Source organism: Podarcis pityusensis (genome assembly GCF_964106645.2).
Source record: "Podarcis pityusensis genome assembly, chromosome: 12".
Classification (NCBI taxonomy): domain Eukaryota; kingdom Metazoa; phylum Chordata; class Lepidosauria; order Squamata; family Lacertidae; genus Podarcis; species Podarcis pityusensis.
Genome location: NC_138037.1, coordinates 34,843,964 through 34,867,441, shown reverse-complemented (window position 1 = coordinate 34,867,441; position 23,478 = coordinate 34,843,964). Strand labels below are relative to the sequence as shown.

Genomic DNA, 23,478 nt, shown 5'->3' with positions numbered 1-23,478 from the left:
AAGATTTTGCAGTGCACCATAATCTCACCTTTTCTTCTACTGACTGTCCTGATACCTCTCCAGCAAGTAGATTTCTGGGTTGCATTTCCAAGAGTGTTTTGAAAAGGTTTTCTGAAAGAACTGTCAAGAAATCTATCTCAGCATTCGGATGAAGACCATACAGTACAGGGTTTTCGAGTGGAAGCATTTCATCTATATACTTGTGGTATCCTGAGTAATCCAAATTGCGAGGAGCAAGGAAACCTGGAGCCAATGCAAAGTCGCCTTCAAGCTGTAGTTGATGGGAGGGAGGGGAAATAAACGACGTTGAGTATTCATTTTGAATATTTTAGACAATCTGGTCTCAAGATGTCTTTAAGCAGTGTCAATTCATGGGACACACCTTTGATGACAGCAGCAGACTAAGAAACAGATGATACGTTAGAGCTCCATATGTAACAATGAAACACAGGGTTGGATTCAACTCAATAGTTGTGCTAGTGGGAGTTGTGCTGCTTGCACAATGGTGCTTTCCCTTGTCCTCCCCCTGTGCCCCCCACAATTGGCTCTGAGGGATTGTGAAAATCCCCAAAACAGTGGGGGTGGCGGTGGAGAAGACCCCTGCTTGTTCGAATGACATTACTAGCATGATTCTGAATTCCACCCCTAATTTCCCCACCCCCTTCTCCATGCCACAGGAACTTCTGGTCCAAGTTTTTCAGTGCTTATGCAAAACTACCACCTATGCACAAGAGGAAAGAATAAGAAAACTTGGGGTAATTTTTAGATTGGCCCAGGGGAAAAAACCTAAGGGGGGGGGGAGACCAACTCAAATAGTCCAAAGATGACTCGATATCCATGGAATGTTTATGCGGGGGGTGACAACCAGGAACTAGGAGGAGCTGAATAGATTGGCTTGAAAGAAGTGTGTGCATGAAGGCAGGTATGCCCAGCGGGGCCTGCCACAGCCGCAGGTAGACCCAGCCATGGGAATGTCTGGTGGGCAAGCTGCACCCCTCTTGAAATTCTTTTGGGGGGGCCCTGACCAGGCTCTAATTCTGTTGGCACAAAGGATCCCAAGTATGCTGAGGGAGAGAGTGGGCTCAAGCTGTTGAAAACAAATGTTCCAAGCAAAACCTAGAAGTCTACAAACCCTATTCTGCCATAGATGTATGGCAACTCCACCTGTTATGGCTGTGAAGAAATGTGTATATTTGATGTGTTATATGTGCATTTTTTACACAGCTACGTATGGTAGATGCTTTCAGGAAACCTGGCTCTGTCAGGTTTCTCAAAGACATCCTCACATTATGTGCTTGCTGATGAGAAACCCCAATATTTTCCCACTGTAATCAAAATGCACCTGTCTGCATGGCCTTGTGCATGTAGCACTTCCGCAGTCTTATCCCTAACAGGAGTGTAGTAATTACCAATCTGCAGCAGAACTGTAGGGTGCGGGCATATAAAGGGAAAAACAAAAAAGTCAACCCTACATTTCTGGGTTGGGTTTTTTTGGGGGGTGTTTTTTAAAAAAAAAAACTTACAGTAGCATTTCCTTCAGTTTTGAACTTGCATTTTTTGAATATTTTGAAAGAAGAATGTTTTCCTTATCGTCAATTCACACTTTGTGTAAACATTTTATATCTGCTATAATTAGGGCTATTTTATTACTGAAGTGTGCAATCCTATGGATCCTGAGAAGGCACCCATCCTCACTTTGAACAGCTTAGGATAAGGCAGTTCAATCACTTCCACCACCCAGTGGCTTTGGGTTAAAATATTTAAGGCTGCAATCCTGCCTTTCTATCTAGCCATCAATCAGCAGTGTTTTATTTGGTTAAATATATGCCTAGCCCCATTTAAGTGCTTCACAAAATGCATGATCTATTGACTACCTTAATGATTAAATGCAACTTTACCCTGTTAACAAATGCAAATAAATACAGACACATGCCAGATCCCAGTTAGGCATAAAACGAAGACAAATGTGGTATATCCATTAGCCATTGCTTACGTTTACCTTGCCTGTCAATGAAGGAATTTTTGTTTCTTTTGGTGTGCTTTGCAGGAGACCATTGTCCAATTGAACCGAAATGAATTATCTTGTTTCTGAATATGTAAGTAGACCTGCACCTAGGGTTAGTTAACTAAGAGCACCTAATTCCCACCATTTCTTTCAGGTTCTGTACCTGTATTTGACACACATTTGAATGAAAGTTCAGGCTTTTGAAGGTTAATGGACTGCCTGGTCTAGAAATAGTAATTCTTATCCATGGGCTAGATGCAGAGGAGGTACCAGCGGAATAAGCTTCCCACATGCCCCCTTGACCCTAACTGTCATTTAGAGAAATCAGCTTCCATGGAGGTCAGAAGTACAGTAGTGTTTATCCTTCCCATCTCCATGGTAACTCACTGCTGGGTCTTCCAATTGACTTCCAATTGTGCTAAACTGAATGTGGCTTTGTGACACATGAAAACCTAGTCATTACAGAGTGAATAGATGCAAGCAAACTCACTTCACTTCAAACCACTGCACACACTTCCAACTGCGGAATCAATGGGGGGGAAATGGAATGTCCTTAGGGCTATCTATGTTGCATAGCAGAAATGATCTTTTGATGCTCTACTTGCCATCCCCTACTGCCTCCAGATAAATGGTTAACTTTTGGAAAAGACAGAACAGCTAGGCTGCTAGTCCATCTGGGCATTCTTAAACCCCAGTGAAACTGATTGCGTTATGTAGAAATGATTCTGGCCTAGATTACACTTTCGTGCCGCAACCCTGAGTACACTTACCTAGAAATAAATTCCATCAAAACCATCTGTATTTACTTCTAAACACACTTAAGATTGTGATGTGCCTTTTAAGACCAGGATGTATTGCTTGCCAATGTCGCTAATGCAAGTGGAAGAGAATCTTCGTTGGAAGGGACCTCAAATGGTCTGACAAACTGCTACTGCGGGAAATCTTCTGCTACAGAATCCCTGAAAAGTGTCTCTGCTTAAAAAAATCTCTAACAAAAGTGCCCACCACCTCCTGAGGCAGTCTGTTCCATTGTTGAACTGGTCATGCTATAAGGAAGTTCTTCCTAACATATAGTCTACAAACTTTTCCTCGTCTCCTCCAATCTATACATTACCAGAGAAGGGTTCATAAATTCTTCTAAATACGTGCGGCAGAGTCTGCGGTCCCAGTCATCAGTGATGTGTCCACCGTACATAATTTCACCAAAGAGATAACGCAAATCTTCCCAGGGAACCTATGGAATACAATGGAATGTGTAATTAAAGAACCAGTTAGCTTTCTAAGGAGGACACAGCAAAGTCACTTGGCATAGCTCTGGCATAATAAAACATGGATTTCATCAGCATGAAGTGCATCGTATTATCCCAAGAGTGGGGTGTGTGTGTGTGTGTGTGTGTGTGTGTGTGTGTGTGTGTGTTTACAAGCACATAATCATAATGGGACCACTGACACATTCTGCTGCCATTGGTTGGTGTGTGTGCATATATGAAATAAACACAGGTAGAACAAAAACAAAAGTGGTAAAGAGTGGAGCCCAGTGGCTGTGAAACTCAATAAAAATTAAAACTTTTCAAGGCACCTGATTCTATCCTCTGCTTTCAGTTAAGAAAATTGCTTCCTTTTCCAGTGCTAATTAAGACAGCAAAACTACAATGACTGTGTCGCATCAACTACTGCTGCAGGGAATTATAACTTGCTCATCATAAAAGTGCACAGAATTGTCACTGGCTGTACTTTTTTTTTGCATTTTGCAGCCATTGCTTAGAATTTTGCTCTCCACTCTTCCCACATGTAACACAATTCAGCTGAGAAAGTGGACTCTAATCCGCAGAAGCTTATACAACAATAAATTCTGTCAAGTCTTTAAGGTGGCTACAAGACTTCGTTGTTTTCCTGTTTCAGAAGAAAGCTGTGTGGCAGCAGCAGATTCCTTTGAGATCAGTGACCATGCTTGAGTAGTATGCCAAACCATGGTATAGCAATATGTGCACAAACAGAAGAGAACTGTGAGTCTTGAGCTTGTGCTCTCCTTCCTCCCTCACAGCCAGGAGGCAGATTTTGGGAGATTTTTAATTGTTTCCCTTCAAGTCAGCTGGTTTGTTGCATTGTCAGCACCAGGGATTGCAGTTTATTCCCAACTCTGGTTTAGTTCAACAAGCCACCTTCCACCAGCTTGTTTTGAAATCGACCAGTTAGTGATCAACCAAGATTCCTGGTATGGACAACATAACAAGTCCAATTTAAGGGAGCCTAGGTTGGGTGGCTGGAGCATCTGAAGTTCTCCTTGAGGGAGGAGGCATGGCAGGGGAGAAGCTAGATGTTTGCTACAAGTCCTTCTTGCTAAACCATGTCCATGCAAACCTCAACTTGCTAAACACAACAGATAATCCCTCACCATTTTGCCTGGATTGATGGAAGCAGAAATCCAAAACTACTGGAAGGCACACAATTGGGGAAGGTTGGTTTGGCATGATGTGTGGACATGGCCACTATGTGAGATGTGACAGCACAACTCAGTGAAACAAAAATATTTTATTATGTGACCCTTTATGTAATGAACATCCTCTCAGGGGAAAATAGAGTGACAAATGTCTTACTTTGATTCAAGATGGAGGGTCAGATTTCAGCAAAAATACAAGAAATATTCCTTCTGTCACCAGATACTCACTTGAGAGTTCTTTGTAGGGATCATAATGCTAGTCCAAAAGCTTGCAATTAATGACAAGGATGTGTTACTCAAAAAGTCAATGCTACGTTTTAAAAAAGAGCAAGTTTCCTCCCTAGCCTTGGTTTACAAAATAGTTAACAGTTTATGATGAAGCCTTTCTAGACAGGAACTTTTACATACTCTGGGGCAGTATTTTGCCTTCCAAGAGTTCAAGGAAAAACTTAATTTTAGGTCTTACGGTTTACATTATGTGGCAGAGCAGAGTAAGGAAAATAGCTTCAGCTACTGCAGAGTGCTTGATGCAAATTTGTCTCAATAAATGAGTATCAAAATGCATTAACAGACAGTATTAGACTATCAAAAGAAATGAATTCAAAATATATAATTCTCTTTGGACATAAAATACAAAATGCATATTAAATTTCAAGTTACAGGTAGGTAGCCATGCTGGTCTGCTGTAGTCGAAACAAATAAAAAAAATCCTTCCAGTAGCACCTTAGAGACCAACTAAGTTTGTTATTGGTATGAGCTTTTGTGTGCATGCACACTTCTTCATTGTGCATGCACACAAAAGCTTATACCAATAACAAACTTAATTATTCTCTAAGGTGCTACTGGAAGGAATTTTTTTATTATTAAATTTCAAGACTAACATGAGAATTTGTTTTTCTTATTATGCTTTGTAAAATAAATTTCAGAAGTTAACATGGATGCTTTCCAGCTATTTAATAATTGTGATTCAGTAAAACTGATTCATTTTTGTTTTGCCTATGTTCTCAGTGGTATTATTTATAAGCTATGCAGGCCCTGGCAAATTGCGGGCGGTATGACTACTCTCAGAGGCATATGAGTTTTCTGTTTTGGAGGGAAAGGGTTTTGCAAATCATACAGATCTCTGCAATCCAGAGACCAAAAAGACAATACTATATTTCAATACGTTATTAGAAATCTTGCAGAGGAAGGATGAAAAAGGCCCCAAACAGTGACAAAAATGTCAAAGCATCACTGCTCAATGCCGAAAAAGTTACATTTCTAAAATAATTAAATTCATATTCTGTGTTGAGATTTCAAAACTGTATGAATTCTGGATTTTAAAAGAAAATCAGTTTATATAGAAGTCTCTTTAACAAATTACTTCAAAACCTTTATCTCAAGCTATACGTTTTTAAAGGTGAAATGCATCAGGAATTATGTGTTTTGTTTAAAACAATATATTCATGTGGTATTGGAGGGCTAATACATTTAGCCTACATTATCAAAATAAGCTTACCTCTATTTATCAAGGACACATTATTCAAGAACAAACAATTATTCATTGCTGCTATGTCGCACATTGAAATGAACTCAGGTTAGCAAAGTAATTCGCAGGGGCTAATAGTAGCCACTTCAATTTTATTGTAAACATTAAAAAGTATTGCTGATGCTCTCTATCATTTTAAATGGCTGGAGACTTGAAGGTCATGAACAGTTGGCCACTTATCCTATTTCTTCTTTTGTCCTTCAAGCTTTTCCATAACACTTTATGCCATTTTACACTAGATCTTGCACACTAAATCCTACTATACCATTACCACCTAATCCAGACAATCTACCCCCACCCCAAATAATCCCTACTCATGCAGTTGCTTGCTTTAGTTGGAAAGACTCTGGTGCTGGAGTTTATTCTGGACCAGCAGAAGACTACTGGATTAGGTAGATTGCTTTAGTACAGAGCAAAGTTCTCCAGCTTTTCAGAAATCAATAATAAAAGACTGAAGAAAGTGCAGTCAGCCATCCCAAAGGTCTCGTGGCCTTTGTAAAAGTAAGCAGCAAATGCCCCGAGGGGGCAAAACTACACAGAAGGAAATGTGTAAAGTGAAATTGATCATGTAATTAGAGAAACAAGCTTAATAGAGAAGATTTGTACCAGCCACATTAGGGCTGCAAAAAGTTAGGCATTAGAAGTAGGCTGCACTATATTTAGTAGGCTCCAGTAGCATGTTTTGTAACCCTACTCTGCAATACAGTAACTGCCTAAAATGCATATATTATATTAGAAAAAAGTAAAGTGGCACATGAGAAGTACAATGCAGTAAAGGAGAAAAGTACTGAGGGGCAGTGGTTTGGAACAGACAAAGATCAATCGTAATGAGAAATGAAACCTAGTCTAGTATACATTGCTTAAACAACATTGCAAACTAAGACAGTAATCCTATAGCAACTTACCTGGCAATAAGTCCCAGTGAATTTCTGCACAGACAGGACTGTGCTTGTAAAACCAGTTCTGCAGTCATTAACTGTAATGTTGGTGGGCTCATTCCAATGATTTGGAAGCAAAATACGACCACAGACAAGCAAACTGAAGTTTTCCAAATATAGGAGGGAACTAAGGGAGCCAGATGCAAAAAACAAAAGGGGGGGGGGGGGAGCAGGCCTTCTGCACCTTTGATAGTTATGGAGAAGAGGGAAGTGCATGTTGCTTGTCCTGACAAGGCACACCTGCTGAAACTCCCTCTTCTATAGAGTTATTAAAGGAGCAGGAGCTCTGTTTACATGTTGCTACCCTAGAGGGAACCCAGAGATACGAAGCAGTAGATGGCATGGGGAGATGCTGCTGCTCACTTGAGTTGCCTTGCTGCTACTTACTAGCAGACAGAGAAAGGGGGTGAAGCGGCAGGGAGGTCAGCACAGTGCAAAGGCGCTGATGGAGACAATCCGACATGCCTCTTGGTGAACGTGCACTGCATCAACTTCCTTGTCCTCTGCCTTCACATGACTAATCAGAGGTCAGGTGAACAGCAATGCCCCATCTCATTGTCAGTTACTGAGTATATGTCTTACTAAGTAAGAATATGTAAGGGGAAGGGGAAAAGGTAAATGAGGACTGTAAAAATTATCCATTATGCTTTGTGTTCTCCCCATGCTGGACTTGTGGAAGGGCTTTGGGTGGATAATTTTGTTTAGCTTTCCTTCAGAGGGCAGGCCAGGCCCAAATACGGCTGCTGGCTCAGGGGATTTTAGGTAGAACAGTTTGGATGACCAGGCCTGGCTGCCTTGGTCAGAGTGAGAGAGAACCTTCTGTTGAATGGTTTCTTTAAATGTAAAGGTTCATCATTGTTCCACCTGATGTGTATATCTTTAAGGGGCCGGAGCAAGGGCCAGAGCAAAATAACGAGACCCAGCTTTACAGCTGTGAAACACAGCAGGCGCTGCTGAGTTGTATTGATTAAGCTGCGTCAGCAATTGGGTGTAGTATATAAGGAGCAGCACCTAGCTCTCCCATTACCCTGGGGGATGGGCTGGTGGTTGGGTCTGGTTTGTTGTTGATGTATTTAGTGTATAAGGAGTTTTTGTTTTTGTAATTAAAACCTTGTTTAAGTTATTTTTGAGTCCCTTTTTAATGCATGGTCTCCCCAGCAAGCTCTCTGCAGCGCTACCATACTGCAAATAGCCAACATCTTTATGACCACAACAGCTTAGGAACCAATTAAGGATATTCTCCCACTTGCCTCCTGGTTCATAGGGAAGGTCGGAAAAATTGCAATGTTTTGCATCAAGTCCCATGTGCATCACTATAGAATAAAACGCTTATTGAAATGATGACACCGAATATCATTTTCACGAAATAACCGATTCACAGTAGATATCCAGTTTTTTTATTTATCTAATCTGGAAAAGCTAGAAATTGCAGTATTCCGATTCATACTGCAATTGCAAGTAAGCAAGTAGCACAAAACTAATTCCCAGGCTAGAGTGAGAATACTGGATAGCTTAATTACTAACCAAATTGCATGTGCCTAAGTGCAAGTACCAACCTACTAAGTCTTTGCTAGACTTAGAAAGTACTAACCTACCTTTGCTACATATGTGAATAATTGGTTTAATGAATGGTAACACCTGAATGGTTTTGCATCTTCCGATTGGCAACCAATCTCAAAACAGAGCAAATCATTCATCTAGCTTTAAACTTGAACTCAAGGGGAACATTCCTGAGAAAGTCACAACAAGGTGGCCTCCTTAATACATAATAACGACACATGAAGGAAATACACCATTATTTATATATGTGACGTGCTGTAAATTGCTTCCATCATCAGAATTAATTGTAGTGATTATTAATGCAATGTTATGAACTGTCAGGACTGCTGTATGTAATTACAGTTGTGCAAAATGCTTCATTACCTGCCTAATGAATTTGGCATATATGCACATGTAAAGCACTGTTTTCGTTAACATAATGAAGGGCTTATTTATTTATTTATTTATTCATTCATTCACTCACTCACTCACTTACTTACTTTAGTAAACCCACCAAGTGTGCAACTGGTTCAACCTATGTTATGAAATTTAAGCATCCTCTGTGGAAAACCTCTGATCTGCCCAATTTGTATACCCAACAGCAGATACACATTTCAACTATTTCACTAAAAAATATATATTTCACCTTCCCTTGTTCACTTCTAAAACTAAGGAACAAAAAAAAAATCACCACCATCTTGGCCAGAAGACACTTGGTCTCCAAGTTGTTACCTTAGAGTTTGCTTCCAGGTAGTTGTAGAGGACATTGACACAAATGGTGAGATCTCCTATGTTAAAAGGGTATCTTTGATTCCATCCTTGAGGTCCAAACTTGAGTCTCCCAGCAACACAGGTGTGAAAGTAGCAGAGGGAAAAGAAGATACTTTTGAACTCTTGTTCTCGGGTACACAATTCAAGTGTATCCTGTTAAAACAAAGGATTATGGAAAAAAACAGTATTTCTATCACATCACCAACAAGCTTTAGAGACTACAGCTGTAGTTTCCTTACTAGGATTAATGACAACTAAACAGAAACAATAAGAATCTATTAATATTTTCATCTTAGCAAAAGGTAAAACTGGAAGTAAGTTTACAGGACCAGCAAAAAAGGACTACACCTCCTAAGATGGGCACTCCATTCTTGCACCATCCCTCTTATTGCCTGTTCCTCCTCCCAGCTCCTTGTCCCCATTCCTCCTCTTATCAACCCTCATTAGTTTTTTTTCTGATTTCTGGTTTGTGGCAACAGCACTGGTCACTTCTTTGTTGCCACTTCCTCCCTGCTTTGTCATGAGAAAGGGCAAATGGGGTCCTTTCCCAGAGCAAGGCATTTGTGACAAGATGGCCGACAAGAGCGCCTGCAATGCCACAGACAGAAATCTTGTTTAAAATTCAAACAGTGTTTCTTACACTTTTACAACCAAGCAGTATATAAATTATATCAAATAAATACATTTCTAAACCCTACAACCCAATGTGGTAGGCAGTGCAAGTGCTCCCCCCTCACCCAGAATGCCTCATTCTGAAGAAGAAATAAAGCAAAACTACCAGTGAACATTTTCTCCTCACCTGGTCAAAATTATAGAGAGCAGCATGAAGATTTGCCAGCATTCCAGTAGGAGGCTCATTAATAATTTTAATACTGTTCTCTAATATTCCTTGAGGTATGACGTGTTCTTCAGGACTTGGAGCTGGTTCTGCACTTATAAAGACACGGTAGTCGGGGTGACTTTCTCTGCTCTGTTCCTCCAGTAGCTTCTCTAATGTCCCCAGCCATTTGACTACGAGGTGTATGTTCTGTTTGAGAGCATGCAAAACTTCAATTATAAGAGCAAGTTTATTATTTTAAATGTAGCTTTAATTATCTCAGTTGCATAACAAGAACAAAACAGCTAATACTCCAAATATGATTTAATTCTAAGTTTCAGAGAGGAGTAAAAGATAGAGACTTTATTTTAATATGTTACATTAGGAAGGACTTCACTATCTCTAGGTGCTATTAGGCCTTGATTTGCTAAGCACTAGCATATATAAATCATGTCAACTATAACCACCCATGCACTTAAGCCTGCTAACTCTCTCCAGAGCTCAGATAATGTTCAGTAGGATTTAGGAACGCTGGGACGATTAACAAAAGCGACAAATCAGAAGCTGAAAAAAGTACTAATGTCTGACTGCTAAGTATCATGGTCCCAAAGTCTAGCAATGACCTGGACATAGAGGCACAGAACTTTTCCATAGCTGGATATTTTTCTTTGGACATCTTCCCCAAAATTGTGTGGACATGTGTGGATCTTATGCACACATGCTTGCATGGAAGAAAATGCATGCCACCCACCCTTAGTAGGGGTAGGGAAAAAATACAATTCTGTTCATATGTAAAGGTGAACTTACAAATTTCACATTTTTCACAACAATATGTGAACCAAAATGCAGCCATCATTTGAACTTTGCAGTTATCTGAACTTTGCAATGCAATTCTTGAGCCAAACAATGCGTACAAAAATGCTTATACAATGGTAAAGTGTGCATATAAATGCATACATTAATGAAAATAATATTAAAAACAGATTACATAGGGGGAAATTGCTTCACATAAATGTGTATATGAGACAGAGTGGCACATAAAAATGTGTATTTTGCACAAAAATGCTGTTTTGTAGAATTAGATGTAGAAATGTGTAGGACTGAAATTTAAGATTGGATAAAAGAGGAACAATGAAATTGACATGTTCGCCAATCCTTATTTTTTTGTTAACTTTCCTCTTGCAAGTTTATTTGTCACTGCATAATGGATACTAAGGGACAGAGGAAAATTCTCCATCTTGCAAAACCTCAAAGATATTTTTGATGGAAGATGATCTCCCATTCCTGTGGCAGCCATTTTGGAAGAATCAAGCAGTAATAAAGCAGGTGGTGCCTTTTGTGTGCTTAACTTCAGAAAGTTAAGCAACAAATCCCACAAACCACTCTACAAACTCTTTGATCTGCTATCATGATCGGTGAAAAGAAATAATGCTAGGTGAAGTTGTCTTCTCTCAGAATTCCTTAGAAGGTTGTTTCTTGTTGATGATTTTTTGTTACAGGCAGACATTTCACAGGTTAAGTATGTGCAGAGTAAGCCCCACGACAGAACACATAAGGAACGTCAAATCATGCCATTTCACACTTACTTGCAGAATAACCCAGTGCCCATGCCTGGCAGCTTTCTTTAATGCCTCTTCCGCAACAACCTCTTGCCCTTGCCCCAAAGAGATATTATGAAATTTCCCAGAATCAATTGTGAAGTCAAGTTTTTTGCCTGCAAGTGGAGCAACAGAGGTGGGGAGGCGAGCAAAAGTGGAAAGGAGGAAGGGGATGGAGGGAAAGGGTGGGGGGAAGATAATGCCCCATTAATTTCACCAATCACTGGGACAATACACATTAGTTCGTCACTCAACACAATTTCAACAAGCAAAATTGCGAGCTCTCAACAGCAGCCTTATGGCTGGTATTAGGGGAAAAACCCTGCAGAAATCTGCTCCCTTGGTTTTAAGATAACGAACCTTTTGACATTTTGATAGATGCTAGGTATTGTTACAGAGCTTTATAAACTCTTACAGGGGGTGCAAGCCATTTCCCTTATAAAAAAAGGGAGCAACATGTGGTAGCTATCACATCAGTTTTTTAACTGATTGGTTCAGTGGGTAAATGTGCAAGCCTCTCACCTTGTGAGGCCCGAGTTTAAATTGAGCACAGTCAGGTCACAGCTGTATTAACCTGGTATTCTCAGCAGAGTCAGTGGGGAATAGTAATCCTAAGTACAAAGCGGCAGTTTCTTACACAATTGAATATAGTTTGTATAATGACCATTATTTAGTCACAGGGGGCACAAGATTACATGAGCATGGAGAAAATTGCCCTCTGGCCCTCATCTACTCAAAAGGTAAGAAACGGCACAAAAGAGCTTGCATTATGCCAAGCAGAGGAATGTTCAATCTAAAAATTTCTTCACGCTGCAGCGTTAATAGCCTCACACATTTTATCCACCCTTCCAGAGTGAATGGAGGGCTAGGGCAAGAGAGGGGGAAATCTTTAAAACTTAACTCTTGTTGAGGAAAACAATTCCAAATTTAAATCTGCTTTATTCCTTGATAATGACTATTTGTGGGCTTTTTTTGTGTGTTAGCTTAACATGCATTAATTAAAGACCGACTCCCGCTCTGTCTAACTCAAAGCACAAACCCCTGTTGTTACCAATCATAAACTATGCATTAAGAAAAGCTCTGCGGACTTTGCAAATCAGCAACATTAACAACTATTGGAGAGAGTTCCTGTTACCCACAGCCATGTCAGAATTCCTACCAGAATGCCTCTGAATGTCGCATGTCAAAATGAGGGCCCTTTCCATCATCAAACATGCATTCTCTTTTCCAACACTCCCTAATAACACACTTTGCTAGGGCTCAGTGAGGTTTGTCCATGTAGCATTAAACCACGGTTCACAGCATTCCACACGAACACGACAAATTCTGTTCGCATTTTGTGTTTTGCAAGATTTGGAATGTTGCCAATTCACCTGCCCATGTTTTAAAAACCACCCCAACAATACCTATTCAACAAAACATGCTCACCAAGTGCCTCCACATCTTTAAGAGGATCGACTCCAGGAGAAAGAATGAAAAATATTGGAGTGGCTGGACTGCTTTCTTCATAAGATTTTGCCAAGTCTATTCTTGTGCCATCCACATACTTTGAGCCGAGCTTTTCCTCTACAAAGTTTCTACAAAAATATATAATGTATATATAATGAACATATGTTAACATATAGAGAAAGCTTCCTTATCCTGGTGCCATACAGATGTTTTGGACATTTCCCATCATTCTGGTCACTGGCCACCCTGGATGGGGCTGAACAGATTTGTAGTCCCAAATATCTGGAGTTCACCAGGTTGGGGAAGCCTGATTCAGAGCATTAAGAGTCTAGCATACAGTCTGCACATGTTGATGGGAAAGAGGTGGTTGAGGCATACATCCTTAGTGTCTCAGCTGTTTTTCTAGGTCCCAAGTCTCACATTCTCTATTTTCCTAAATATCCTTTCAATTCTATTCTATTCCACCAACGTGTAGAAAACCCAAAAAGCTGAGCTAAGTTCTGTTGTATGGCTTGAAGGGAAAACATCCCAACTGATTAACTGTTGTGTCTAAATTAACCAGGAGCCAAAATCCTAAGGTCTAATTCGTATAAATGAGTGATGTTTCATATTGGTATTTTAAATCCAGAGTGCATTGAAGACTCTCCATGTAACAGTCATTTCATATGTATCACTTGCCTTGTTCAACTAGTGTATGTATTTCACTACATCACCGTAAACAGCGAGAAAGAGAGACTGCAATGGTGTGGTAGAATTGACAGTTCTGTGAGACAAGTGGCTAGATACTTATTTAATTAATTTTAAAATCCTACTCTTCTGCCAAAAGGCTCCCAGAACAGCTTACAAATCAAACAATAAATAACAACAACAAAATAAGACAGTCCCTGCCCACAGGCTTACAATGTATGACACAAAAGGAAAAGTGTTTGGGAGGGAGGAGAATGATATGAATGGATTACCTCATGACGTGCACATAGATTTAGAATGGCCACTGTACAGCCATCTGCTCATGTGTTTGATGCTTTTTTTTAGTTATTTCTGTAAGTGCGATTTGACAGATCATGCAACTTGTACACATAACTAAATGGAGTACATAAATAAATGTGATAAATATAAAAGGAGTTCACAAAGTCAAACATGCAGTACCTCAGAGCATATGTCATCCGATCTGGGCGTAATGCTCGTAGCATGATAAGCTTCTGAAAAGAAGTTTTGCTTTTCCATTCCTGAGGGAACTTTTCCTTTTCTGGGCATTCTGAATCTACCCATTTTTTCCATCTCTTGGCAGAACCTTCTATGTCTCTATCTAATCCTCGAAATTCATCCATTAAGGCAATGGCCTGAAACAGAACAATGGCAAGCCTGATTTATTGACACGCCAACTGTTCGCACTAAGAGAGAAATAAGTGGCAATTATTGAGATGCTGTTTACCCTCTCCCACCACACATATTACACTCTCTTGCAATATACCAAAGTGTGTAGGATTTCGCCAAACCTTAGCAATTTCACCATGGACCACTAAACCTTAGTGTGGACATTGCCAGTGTGGCACATCTATGGGCACACAAACAGCCAGCAAAGTTTTCTTTGGTGGCCACAAGCAGACCCAAGTTACTTTAGTCCAAAACCTGCCCCATAAAGGTTTTTTTCTTCCCCACTCAGAGCAGCTCTTCCTCTCTCATATACGGTCTCCCTTGTTTGAACATGCCCTCCCTTCCCATCTGAGTAGACACCCTTCCTTGTCTTCTGAAAATTCAAGGAGGACAAAACTAATGGCTACTAGCCATGAGGGGCATGTTCTACATCCACAGTCAGAGACATCCGTCTCTGCGTACCAATCGCTGGGAATCACAGATGGGCAGAGTGTTGTGCTCATGTCCTGCTTGCAGGCTTCTCTCAAGCATCTGATTGGCCACTGTGAGAACAGAATCAAGCATCTGATTAGCCACTGGCTTGATCCAACAGGCTGTTCTCATGCTCTTACACATGACAGCTTGTGAAGACGACATCTGGGAGTGAGTAAGCATGTGGGGGTACTTCATATTATGAATAAACCTGAGATCTACTGATGAAGGGTGGCATACAAATATTAATTAATTAATTATACTGAAAAAGGTAGAGAAGCCCCTAAAGAAAAGTGGCAATGCAGACAGGCAGGTAGCCATGCAGTCCTCTGCTTCCAGGTCTTGAGATGGAAGCAGAAAAGTGGGGGGGGGGTGTAGAGGGGGGAGTGTAATTCTTTGCTCACATCCTGCATGCTGGAGTGGGTTGCAGATGGCAAGGCCCTCAAACCTGCTTCTTCATGGGGGAGCAGGAGAGAAACAGAAGCCATTCCTATATAAAACAGAATGTTTTGTGCAATGTAGAGAAGTTAGCGCATTAAAAAGTGTAAAAGGTGCTCACAACTAAGCATAAAGCTGTTTGGGTATATGCAGGCATCTGCTTGGTTCCTTATAGGCAGCTGGTTGGTCGTGAAACTTACCCTAATGGCACTCCATGACTGAGTAGTTAAAAAGTCCACAGGACTTTTGTAGGTGTGTTCAATTGTAAATCGTAGCAGGAAATTCAGTTCAGTGAGTTCTATTTCTTTACTTCTCAACAAAATCTAGGAAGTGAACAAAATTGGGAAATACCGTGAGAGTCACTATGAAGAAAGGTGTTACTGTATAATGATCTGCACTGCCATAATTCTATTTTATACATAAGTAGCACAAAGTATTGAGCATTTCTGCCTTCATGACCGCTCTGGTTAGACATACATTTTTTGCACTTGGTCTGATGACGATGACGATGATAATAGTAATAATAATAATAATAATAATAATAATAATAATAATAATTTTCCAGCCCACCCATCTGTACTCAGCTACTCTGGGCTGCTTCCAACAAAATTACAGGAAAAGGAAAAGGGAATATCAGACCCATATATTCCCTTTGCGAAATATGAAATCAGCACTACTAAAAAAGAAGGAAATGGACTCATACACATTTCTCAAATGAACAGTTCTTAGGCAATCATCCCTTCAAATATGTATGTGTGGAACTTTAGGCCTGGGGGCAAAAATGCAGCATCTCAGGCTCCTTATCTGGCCTTCATGACTCTTCCTACCCATGTCCCCATCTCCTTAGGCCACACTCCTGACTGGCCCTGGTTCACACCTTCCTTGAGCATTTTGGCCTGGCTGGATTGTGTCCTTGAACACGGGCCCTGCCAACCACTGGCGTGGATGTGGTCCCTGGGATTGAACAAAGCCTTTGGGCTCAAAAATGGTTTCCCTGCTTCTAGAGCAGTAGCGAATATATATTTTTTCCCTGCCCAAAGGCTGCATTACATTATGGGCATCCTTCTTGGGGCTGCATGCCAGAGGCCGAGTGGGGGCCACAGTCCAAAGTGGGCAGGGCTATAAACATGACTTCAGGCTACCTTCTACCACACACGCATAATGAAGTTTCGACACACACAACCAGTTACACCTCTCAATACGCAATTCAGCAAGGAAAGAGGCATTATCAACTAATCCAGAATCCGGCAGCTAGACTGGTGACTGGGAGCGGCCGCCGAGACCATATAACACTGGTCTTGAAAGTCCTACACTGGCTCCCAGTACGTTTCCGAGCACAATTCAAAGTGTTGATGCTGACCTTTAAAGCCCTAAACGGCCTCGGTCCAGTAGACCTGAAGGAGCATCTCCACCTCCATCGTTCTGCCCGGATACTGAGGTCCAGCGCCGAGGGCCTTCTGGCGGTTCCCTCGCTACTAGAAGCCAAGTTACAGGGAACCAGGCAGAGGGCCTTCTCGGTAGTGGCACCCGCCCTGTGGAACGCCCTCCCACCAGATGACAAAGAGAAACATAACTACCAAACTTTTAGAACACATCTGAAGGCAGCCCTGTTTAGGGACGCTTTTAATGTTTAATAGGTTATTGTACTTTAGTGTTCTGTTGGAAGCCCCCCAGAGTGGCCGGGGAAACCCAGCCAGATGGGCGGGGTATAAATAATAAATTATTATTATATTATTATTATATTATATTATCGTAACAACAAGGACACATTCCAGTGAGGCAAAAGCACTTCAGGCGAGTGCAGAGCAAAGTTTGTGTGAGAGTAGCCTGGGGAAGAGTTTAGTGAGGTGGATAGTGAGACTGGGAAGGGAACACTACGGAGTCTAGACAGCCATTCATTCACTGGTCAGCTTGCTGCTTTTAATGCCAGGAGTCATAGGTGCCAATCCCCTGGGGCCCTTGGTGCCTGAGCACCTAAAAAATTCCATGAAGGGGCCAGGCACCCACAAATTTCAGTGCCAGGGCCATGCACGCTGTATAGCACCCACAGCACCGGGCACCCATGGTCGCAGGGCCAAGTTGGCATTCCTGCCAAGGTGTATAGATGGGGCCTAACATGGCCATGGCAGAGATCTGCTGGTGTTCCTCATCCCCTCTCAACCATAGCAGCTAATCAATTTACAGCTTGGAAAGTGAAAGTATACAATCTGCTTTGGAATAGTATACAAAAAATGTGCACACCTGAATAAGACAACCTACTTTCTGAAGAAAAAAAAAGGAGGTTTTTAATATTTTGAAAATCCTTTGGCAGAGCAGACTATCGGAAACTATGGAAACACTCCTTAGACATGCTCAATGCTTTATTTGGTAAATCGCCAACAAATATTTGTTCCTTTAAATGCTGAAAAGGTTTGCTATTCCCCCCTGCAGGGGCATGGTGAGTTGGAGTAACAAATAATGACCTTAAATATCTGTTGCTGAACAAAATTTCTCTTCCCAAAGGAGAAATTCCTGGTAGACATTCTCTCCCATACAAATCATTTCTAAAGCCTTAAATATTTGCCTCGTCTAGCTTTGACTTATAATTAAACTGACTGAAGTAACAAAATTCTTTTCAACTACATTTAAAGCAGGGACTTTGAGGGATTGGTGATCAGGACTTTGGAAGTTAAGTCTCTACACAACTGAGCATGTCCGATTGTGTCATATTCCCTGAGTCTTTCATGCTAATTCTCCCCTGTTATGTTGTACCAACATGTGTATCTCTAGTCTGAATTGATGCAAGCAATTAAAGTTGGCTTTTTCTCACCTGAAATGTTGTCTGGCCCAGAAAAATTAGCTTGTCCCTTTCAAAAAGTCCCTGGCCTACGTAAAGAAAGGTGAAATATGTAATAGCTTCTGTTAGGTTGGAGATGCGTCCTTGGATATCATCCGATGCCTCTGCTCGCTCAATTGCTTTACGAAAGACAGTGTTGAAACCCTAAAGGAACACAGAATTACATCAGACTTTCCTTTTCTTGAGAAACATTTTTGAAACCTGGATTTGGCTTCTATAATTCAAAAGCATAGTAATTCAGAATGCTTTAAAAACAAGGTCAGCAACATAATTACCATCTCTTAAAGACAGAAGCTGCTAATTCAGGCATAGGCAAACTCGGCCCTCCAGATGTTTTGGGACTACAACTCCCATCATCCCTAGCTAACAGGACCAGTGGTCAGGGATGATGGGAGTTGTAGTTCCCAAACATCTGAAGGGCCGAGTTTGCCTATGCCTGTGCTAATTGCTCGAAACTAGCTGCTGTAATCTCTGGATTGGTCTGCTGTTGTTGGAATGCAGTGGTATTTACTTTTAAAACTAATAAGAGTAGATCCAGTGTAGCACATGTATACATCTGCTTGCGCAAGAGGGCTTCTCCTTCCTTCCATCTCCCCTTGAATGCCTCTGGAGGAGTGGAGGATCGTCTGGAGCAAATTTTTGGGACACACAAATTTTGGAGACAGAGAAACCAGGGGCCACATTCTACAAGACAGCAGTGTCAGTATTGTAATGTCTCATTCTCACATTGCATAATGTTGCGGGTTGTCTTTAATTACTTAATTGATGTATGAGTATGGGAACTATTTAAATGTTTCCTCCCTCTCTCTGCTCCTCTGCTGAAGAAGATGGATGTGAGAGTTGTTTTGCTGTTTTGTTATTTGCTTTATAAATAAAACCTTTGATGTTACTATTCCAACCACAGTTGCTTCTGCTGCATTCTGCTGTAAAGGACCGAGTTTACTATCTGCAAAAGGGTGTTCAATGCTCACAAGCAGGTGCCATTGGATGCCACCATAAGAATGTAAACCTCAGGTGCACAGAGATTATTCATTACATTTCCTGTTGCTGTAGACCGGGATGAGGAATAGGATCTGGCCCACTTCAACCTTCTTTCCTTTCCTCCTTGCCCAAGTGGGGATTTGCAGCCACTGTTGATCAGTTTAATCAAGAAACTTGGGCCCTGCCTATCTGATCCAGAGGGACATGTCACTCTGGAGTTGTTAAAATGCCCTCAGGAAGCCTCAGGAGACCTACACACACACACACACACACACACACACACACACTTGCTGTCAGCAGCTCTGATTGATATTGTGATAACCTCTTCTAAACTGCATCCCGCTGACATATCTCCCTTTGAAGCTGGAGATCAACAACAGTTTTTAAGAAGGTGGTATGGCAGAGCCATTTTTGTACAGCGTACATGACTCTTTCTTTTTTCCTTCCCCTAACTCTTATGATCAAACAGTTACTGCAAGCTTTTAATGTACTGCAAAAACTCAGAAAGTGTGCTTGGTCACATAAATTGGGGTACAAATATAAATTAATGTACCTAAACATGAGTATTAGTGGCTCCATTTTCACATTTCTGAAAAATAGTGCAAATCTCATGAGGTTTAGTACACTATGTTTATTTTTTAGTATCAGAATAAGGATGAGAACGAACCTTCAATGAAAACTGATAGATGGGATTGATTTTGCTCAGATCATGAATGGCGAAATAAAGAAGGGATGCTCTTGCAGCTGCTGGCCTGTAATGTTCTCTGGCTTCGTTAATGTTAACTTCATTTTCTTTGGCTTCTGCTACCTGTAGAACAACATGTTTGAAAGTAAATCAAGAAAACCATCATTGTTATATGAATAGGGCTGTGCTGTTAATCTAGCATCTACTTCAACAGATTTTAATCTATCTTGAAACTGAGGACAGAGGAGGGATTAGCTACACCAAATATAAGATGGAAAGACACGGGCCTCCATCCTAGAAGAATCTTCAAACATCTGAAGAAATCATATCCAAAATAATGAACACGTGTGGTGAGCCACTTATGGTGAATTGGAGCTTCATGAGTTGTAACTGAATCCCTGAAATGATTTCCATGGTGGCAGAAGGTAGTCTTCTTACGTTTTTATCCTTTCATTAGGATGCTGTAGGCCCTATCAGTGGCTTCAGTAACATGTCAGGAAGTTCTCCAGATGTCATTGCTATTCCCATCACCCCCAGACAGCATGGTCAATGGTTAGGAATGACGTGAGTTGTAGTCCAACAACAAGGGAAGGGCTAGAGTTTAGCCACCCTTTTTTTAAAAGGAAAGGAAAGTGGGAAAAGGTAAGCAACTCTCATCCAACCACCACGGTAAGCCCCTCTCCATTCCAAATGGGACAAATTGCCTTCCATTATTTTGCATTTACTCAATGCTCCATCATCAAAATGAGTGAACCTTGAAACATGGAGAAAGGAGTTCTATCATCTATCTATCTATCTATCTATCTATCCCCACCCCACCCACTCCAAACTATTCTGAGCTGCCTCAACAGATGCCAAAATGACTGGAAAGGAGTAAGCCTCGCCGCTTCTGTCTTCACTTGTGATTTTACAATGCTCTCTCCATGAGGCATTATATGGACCTAACATGATGCTTTGAAATAGACAAGTATCAAACAGTAAAACTGTAAGTGCCTTAATCTCTATCTCTGCAGCAGTCGACTTTGTGGTCTCAAGTTTCTCCACGAGTTCAGTGTCTCCCAAGAAACTGCCCTCAGCAGCGGAAAGGCGAAACAGCAGATCGTCCTCCAAGCGCTTCAGCTGAATCTTGAAATCATTCTGTTGTTTTGTCAAAAGAGACTGGCAAACACAATGGAAAAAGTTTTAGTTGTAAATGTGGATAACTGATAGCAAGAAGAACTTTTAAGAACCTATTCTCACAGTGCATTGTATGTGCCTATGAGTGCTTCCAGCCATCTTTGGGTGTGAAACAGACTATCACAGTGTAAGTGTAATACCTATTTTATATATTTGTTCACCTGAATGCATACCCAGGCAGACTTGTGTGGAACAGGCAAGGTATCTTGTTATCCCCTGCTTATTAAAGTTTAATGGAATTTAAGCATGGTCTACATATTATTTTTTGCATGCAAGATCCACTTAAAAATTTGGTATGATGGCTTATCCTGCTAACATTCATCTATAGCACTGACCTACACTCCTAACGGCATGTAGCAGCATCAGTTTATGATTTTTTTTTAAAGTCCTCATGAAGATGAATCAATATACAGTCGTACCTTGGTTTTCAAATGCCTTAGGAGTCAGAACGTTTTGGCTTCCGAATGATTGAAAACCTGAAGTGATTGTTCAGGTTTTCAAATGTTCTTTGGAACCTGAACGTCTGACGTGATTTCTGTGGCTTCTGATTGGCTGCAGGAGCTTTCTGCAGCCAATCGGAAGTTGTGCCTTGGTTCCCAAACATTTTGGAAGTCGAACGGACTTCCGGAACGGATTCTGTTCGACTTCCAAGGTACCACTGTACTGTTTTGAATGAAATTTCTTCCAATGCACCCATTTTTGCAAAGCAATTTTCCTTACTATAATGAATTCCTGTATGTGATTTTCACTAATATATGCGTTCTATGCACAGTTTACCCCAGTACAGGCATTTTTGTACACATTACGTGGCTTGAGAATAGCATTGCAAAATTCAGAAAAGTGTGAATCTGGCAGGATGGCTCTGTTTTGGATCACACATTGTTTCAAGAAGTGTGAATTAGACAGGCTTGGCTTTAAATGAGAAATGAACTGAATTTCTACCAAATCCCTACAAACAGGGTATAAGATTAGTTGGCCAGGTGATGGAAATGCATTCTCTGCCCTGAACATACACATTTAGTCTAATCTAAAGACAACTGGAAAGCGTTATTTTCCACTTAGTGATGCCGTCACAAAGCTAACTCTGATTTACTGTGTGATGCCATAATACCATCATATTCACTAGTAAGCAGTACAAATGACAAGAGATACACAGATTTTGTAGAGGGAGCTGAAAGTGCTAGAGAGCTGACTGATTCACACATGGGTTTACCTTCACAGTCTCCAAATCAGGTCTTTCAATACTAACAGCCTCAGCTAACAGCTGGTCCTCCAAACCATCCTTTGTAACTGTGAAATTAATTAGAGTGGTCTGAGCCTGCAGCTCTGGCTTGTAGTGAGGATTAGCCAGCTTAGTGTGAAGGATGAGACGGAAATCCTTGTTGAATTCACATTCTCGATCTTCAATCTTAATATACCTGATATCAATTAAAATGAAAACTGTTACAAAGCACAGCATTGATTAATGCAGCTTATCAGCATCTTACGATAAACATAGAAACTATTTCACATGAGACAGAGTTGTATGATGGTACATTCCACTTATATGCCTCTGACTACTACGCCTACTTGAGAAAGGGATTATCCATTTCCCATTATTGACACCAACACTAATACTTTTCACTTCTGATGTTAGTAAGAATGCACTTGATATGAGCAGCCTGTTGAGGATATTATATAAGGATGCCAGATTAACCCAAAATTTATAGAATGAAGGCAAGGTCCATCAGTTACTCCTATTGGTATCAATGGTTCCACTTGCTCATGTCCCACGTCTCTGTTTTCTGAATTAGTCTGAGAAAGGCTGAAAAGTATTATATTTGCTTATTTATATGAACACAGAAATTATGAAGCAGTTGCTTCCAGTTTTTCCATTCATCTTTACAATTTTCTAAGTTGTAATAAACATCTGTCTAATTTTTTGTTTGGGTTACAAACGATTTGTAAGGATGCAATAAATATAGCCGAGCAATTCTGCAAGAGGATACTTATGAACAGTTTTGGACATCTGTATTTCAAAACTAATTATATGAAATGCAGGATGTATTCTGTGTATTCTTCCCCTCCTGAGGAACATGCTTGTAGTGAGGAATGTGCTGACATCCATGTTTGCCAGTAATGTACTTCTTACTGCTTCCCTTTATATAGCTTTCCCTATTTCAAACTTGACCCCTTAAAGTGAAGCTAGTTCAGTTTTCTAACACATGTGAATAATTTCACTTCACTTTTTATCCCCCTTTATTGTCCCCCTTTCCCTGGTGGATCATGTCCTGTTCTCTAACCTACATGGGGAGTAGGAGAACTAAAAATATCAAATGAGCTAAAAACAGGAGTATGGCCATTGGGGACACTGACAACATTGTCAAGGGCTGACAGAACCAGGAGGAGGCTGAGCCCAGGGGTAGCACAGAATGGGGAGAGGACGAACCTGA

The 23,478-nt window shown here is 40.8% G+C and overlaps 1 protein-coding gene across 5 annotated transcripts in view; it reads right to left on the bottom strand.

The window, feature by feature from the left end:
* DNAH11 (dynein axonemal heavy chain 11) overlaps positions 1–23,478 on the bottom strand; it is a 147,063-nt gene that overhangs the window by 4,484 nt on the left and 119,101 nt on the right. For all 5 annotated transcript variants that reach the window (XM_080974522.1, XM_080974521.1, XM_080974524.1 and 2 more), the window contains 12 exons: positions 22,260–22,464; positions 20,864–21,028; positions 19,853–19,993; positions 18,178–18,348; positions 15,569–15,691; positions 14,232–14,425; positions 13,065–13,213; positions 11,625–11,752; positions 10,021–10,248; positions 9,183–9,374; positions 3,120–3,239; positions 29–271 (listed from right to left, as the gene is read on the bottom strand). In XM_080974522.1, coding sequence (XP_080830648.1) covers positions 29–271; positions 3,120–3,239; positions 9,183–9,374; positions 10,021–10,248; positions 11,625–11,752; positions 13,065–13,213; positions 14,232–14,425; positions 15,569–15,691; positions 18,178–18,348; positions 19,853–19,993; positions 20,864–21,028; positions 22,260–22,464 — 2,059 coding nt within the window. The remainder of the gene's footprint in view (positions 1–28; positions 272–3,119; positions 3,240–9,182; positions 9,375–10,020; positions 10,249–11,624; positions 11,753–13,064; positions 13,214–14,231; positions 14,426–15,568; positions 15,692–18,177; positions 18,349–19,852; positions 19,994–20,863; positions 21,029–22,259; positions 22,465–23,478) is intronic.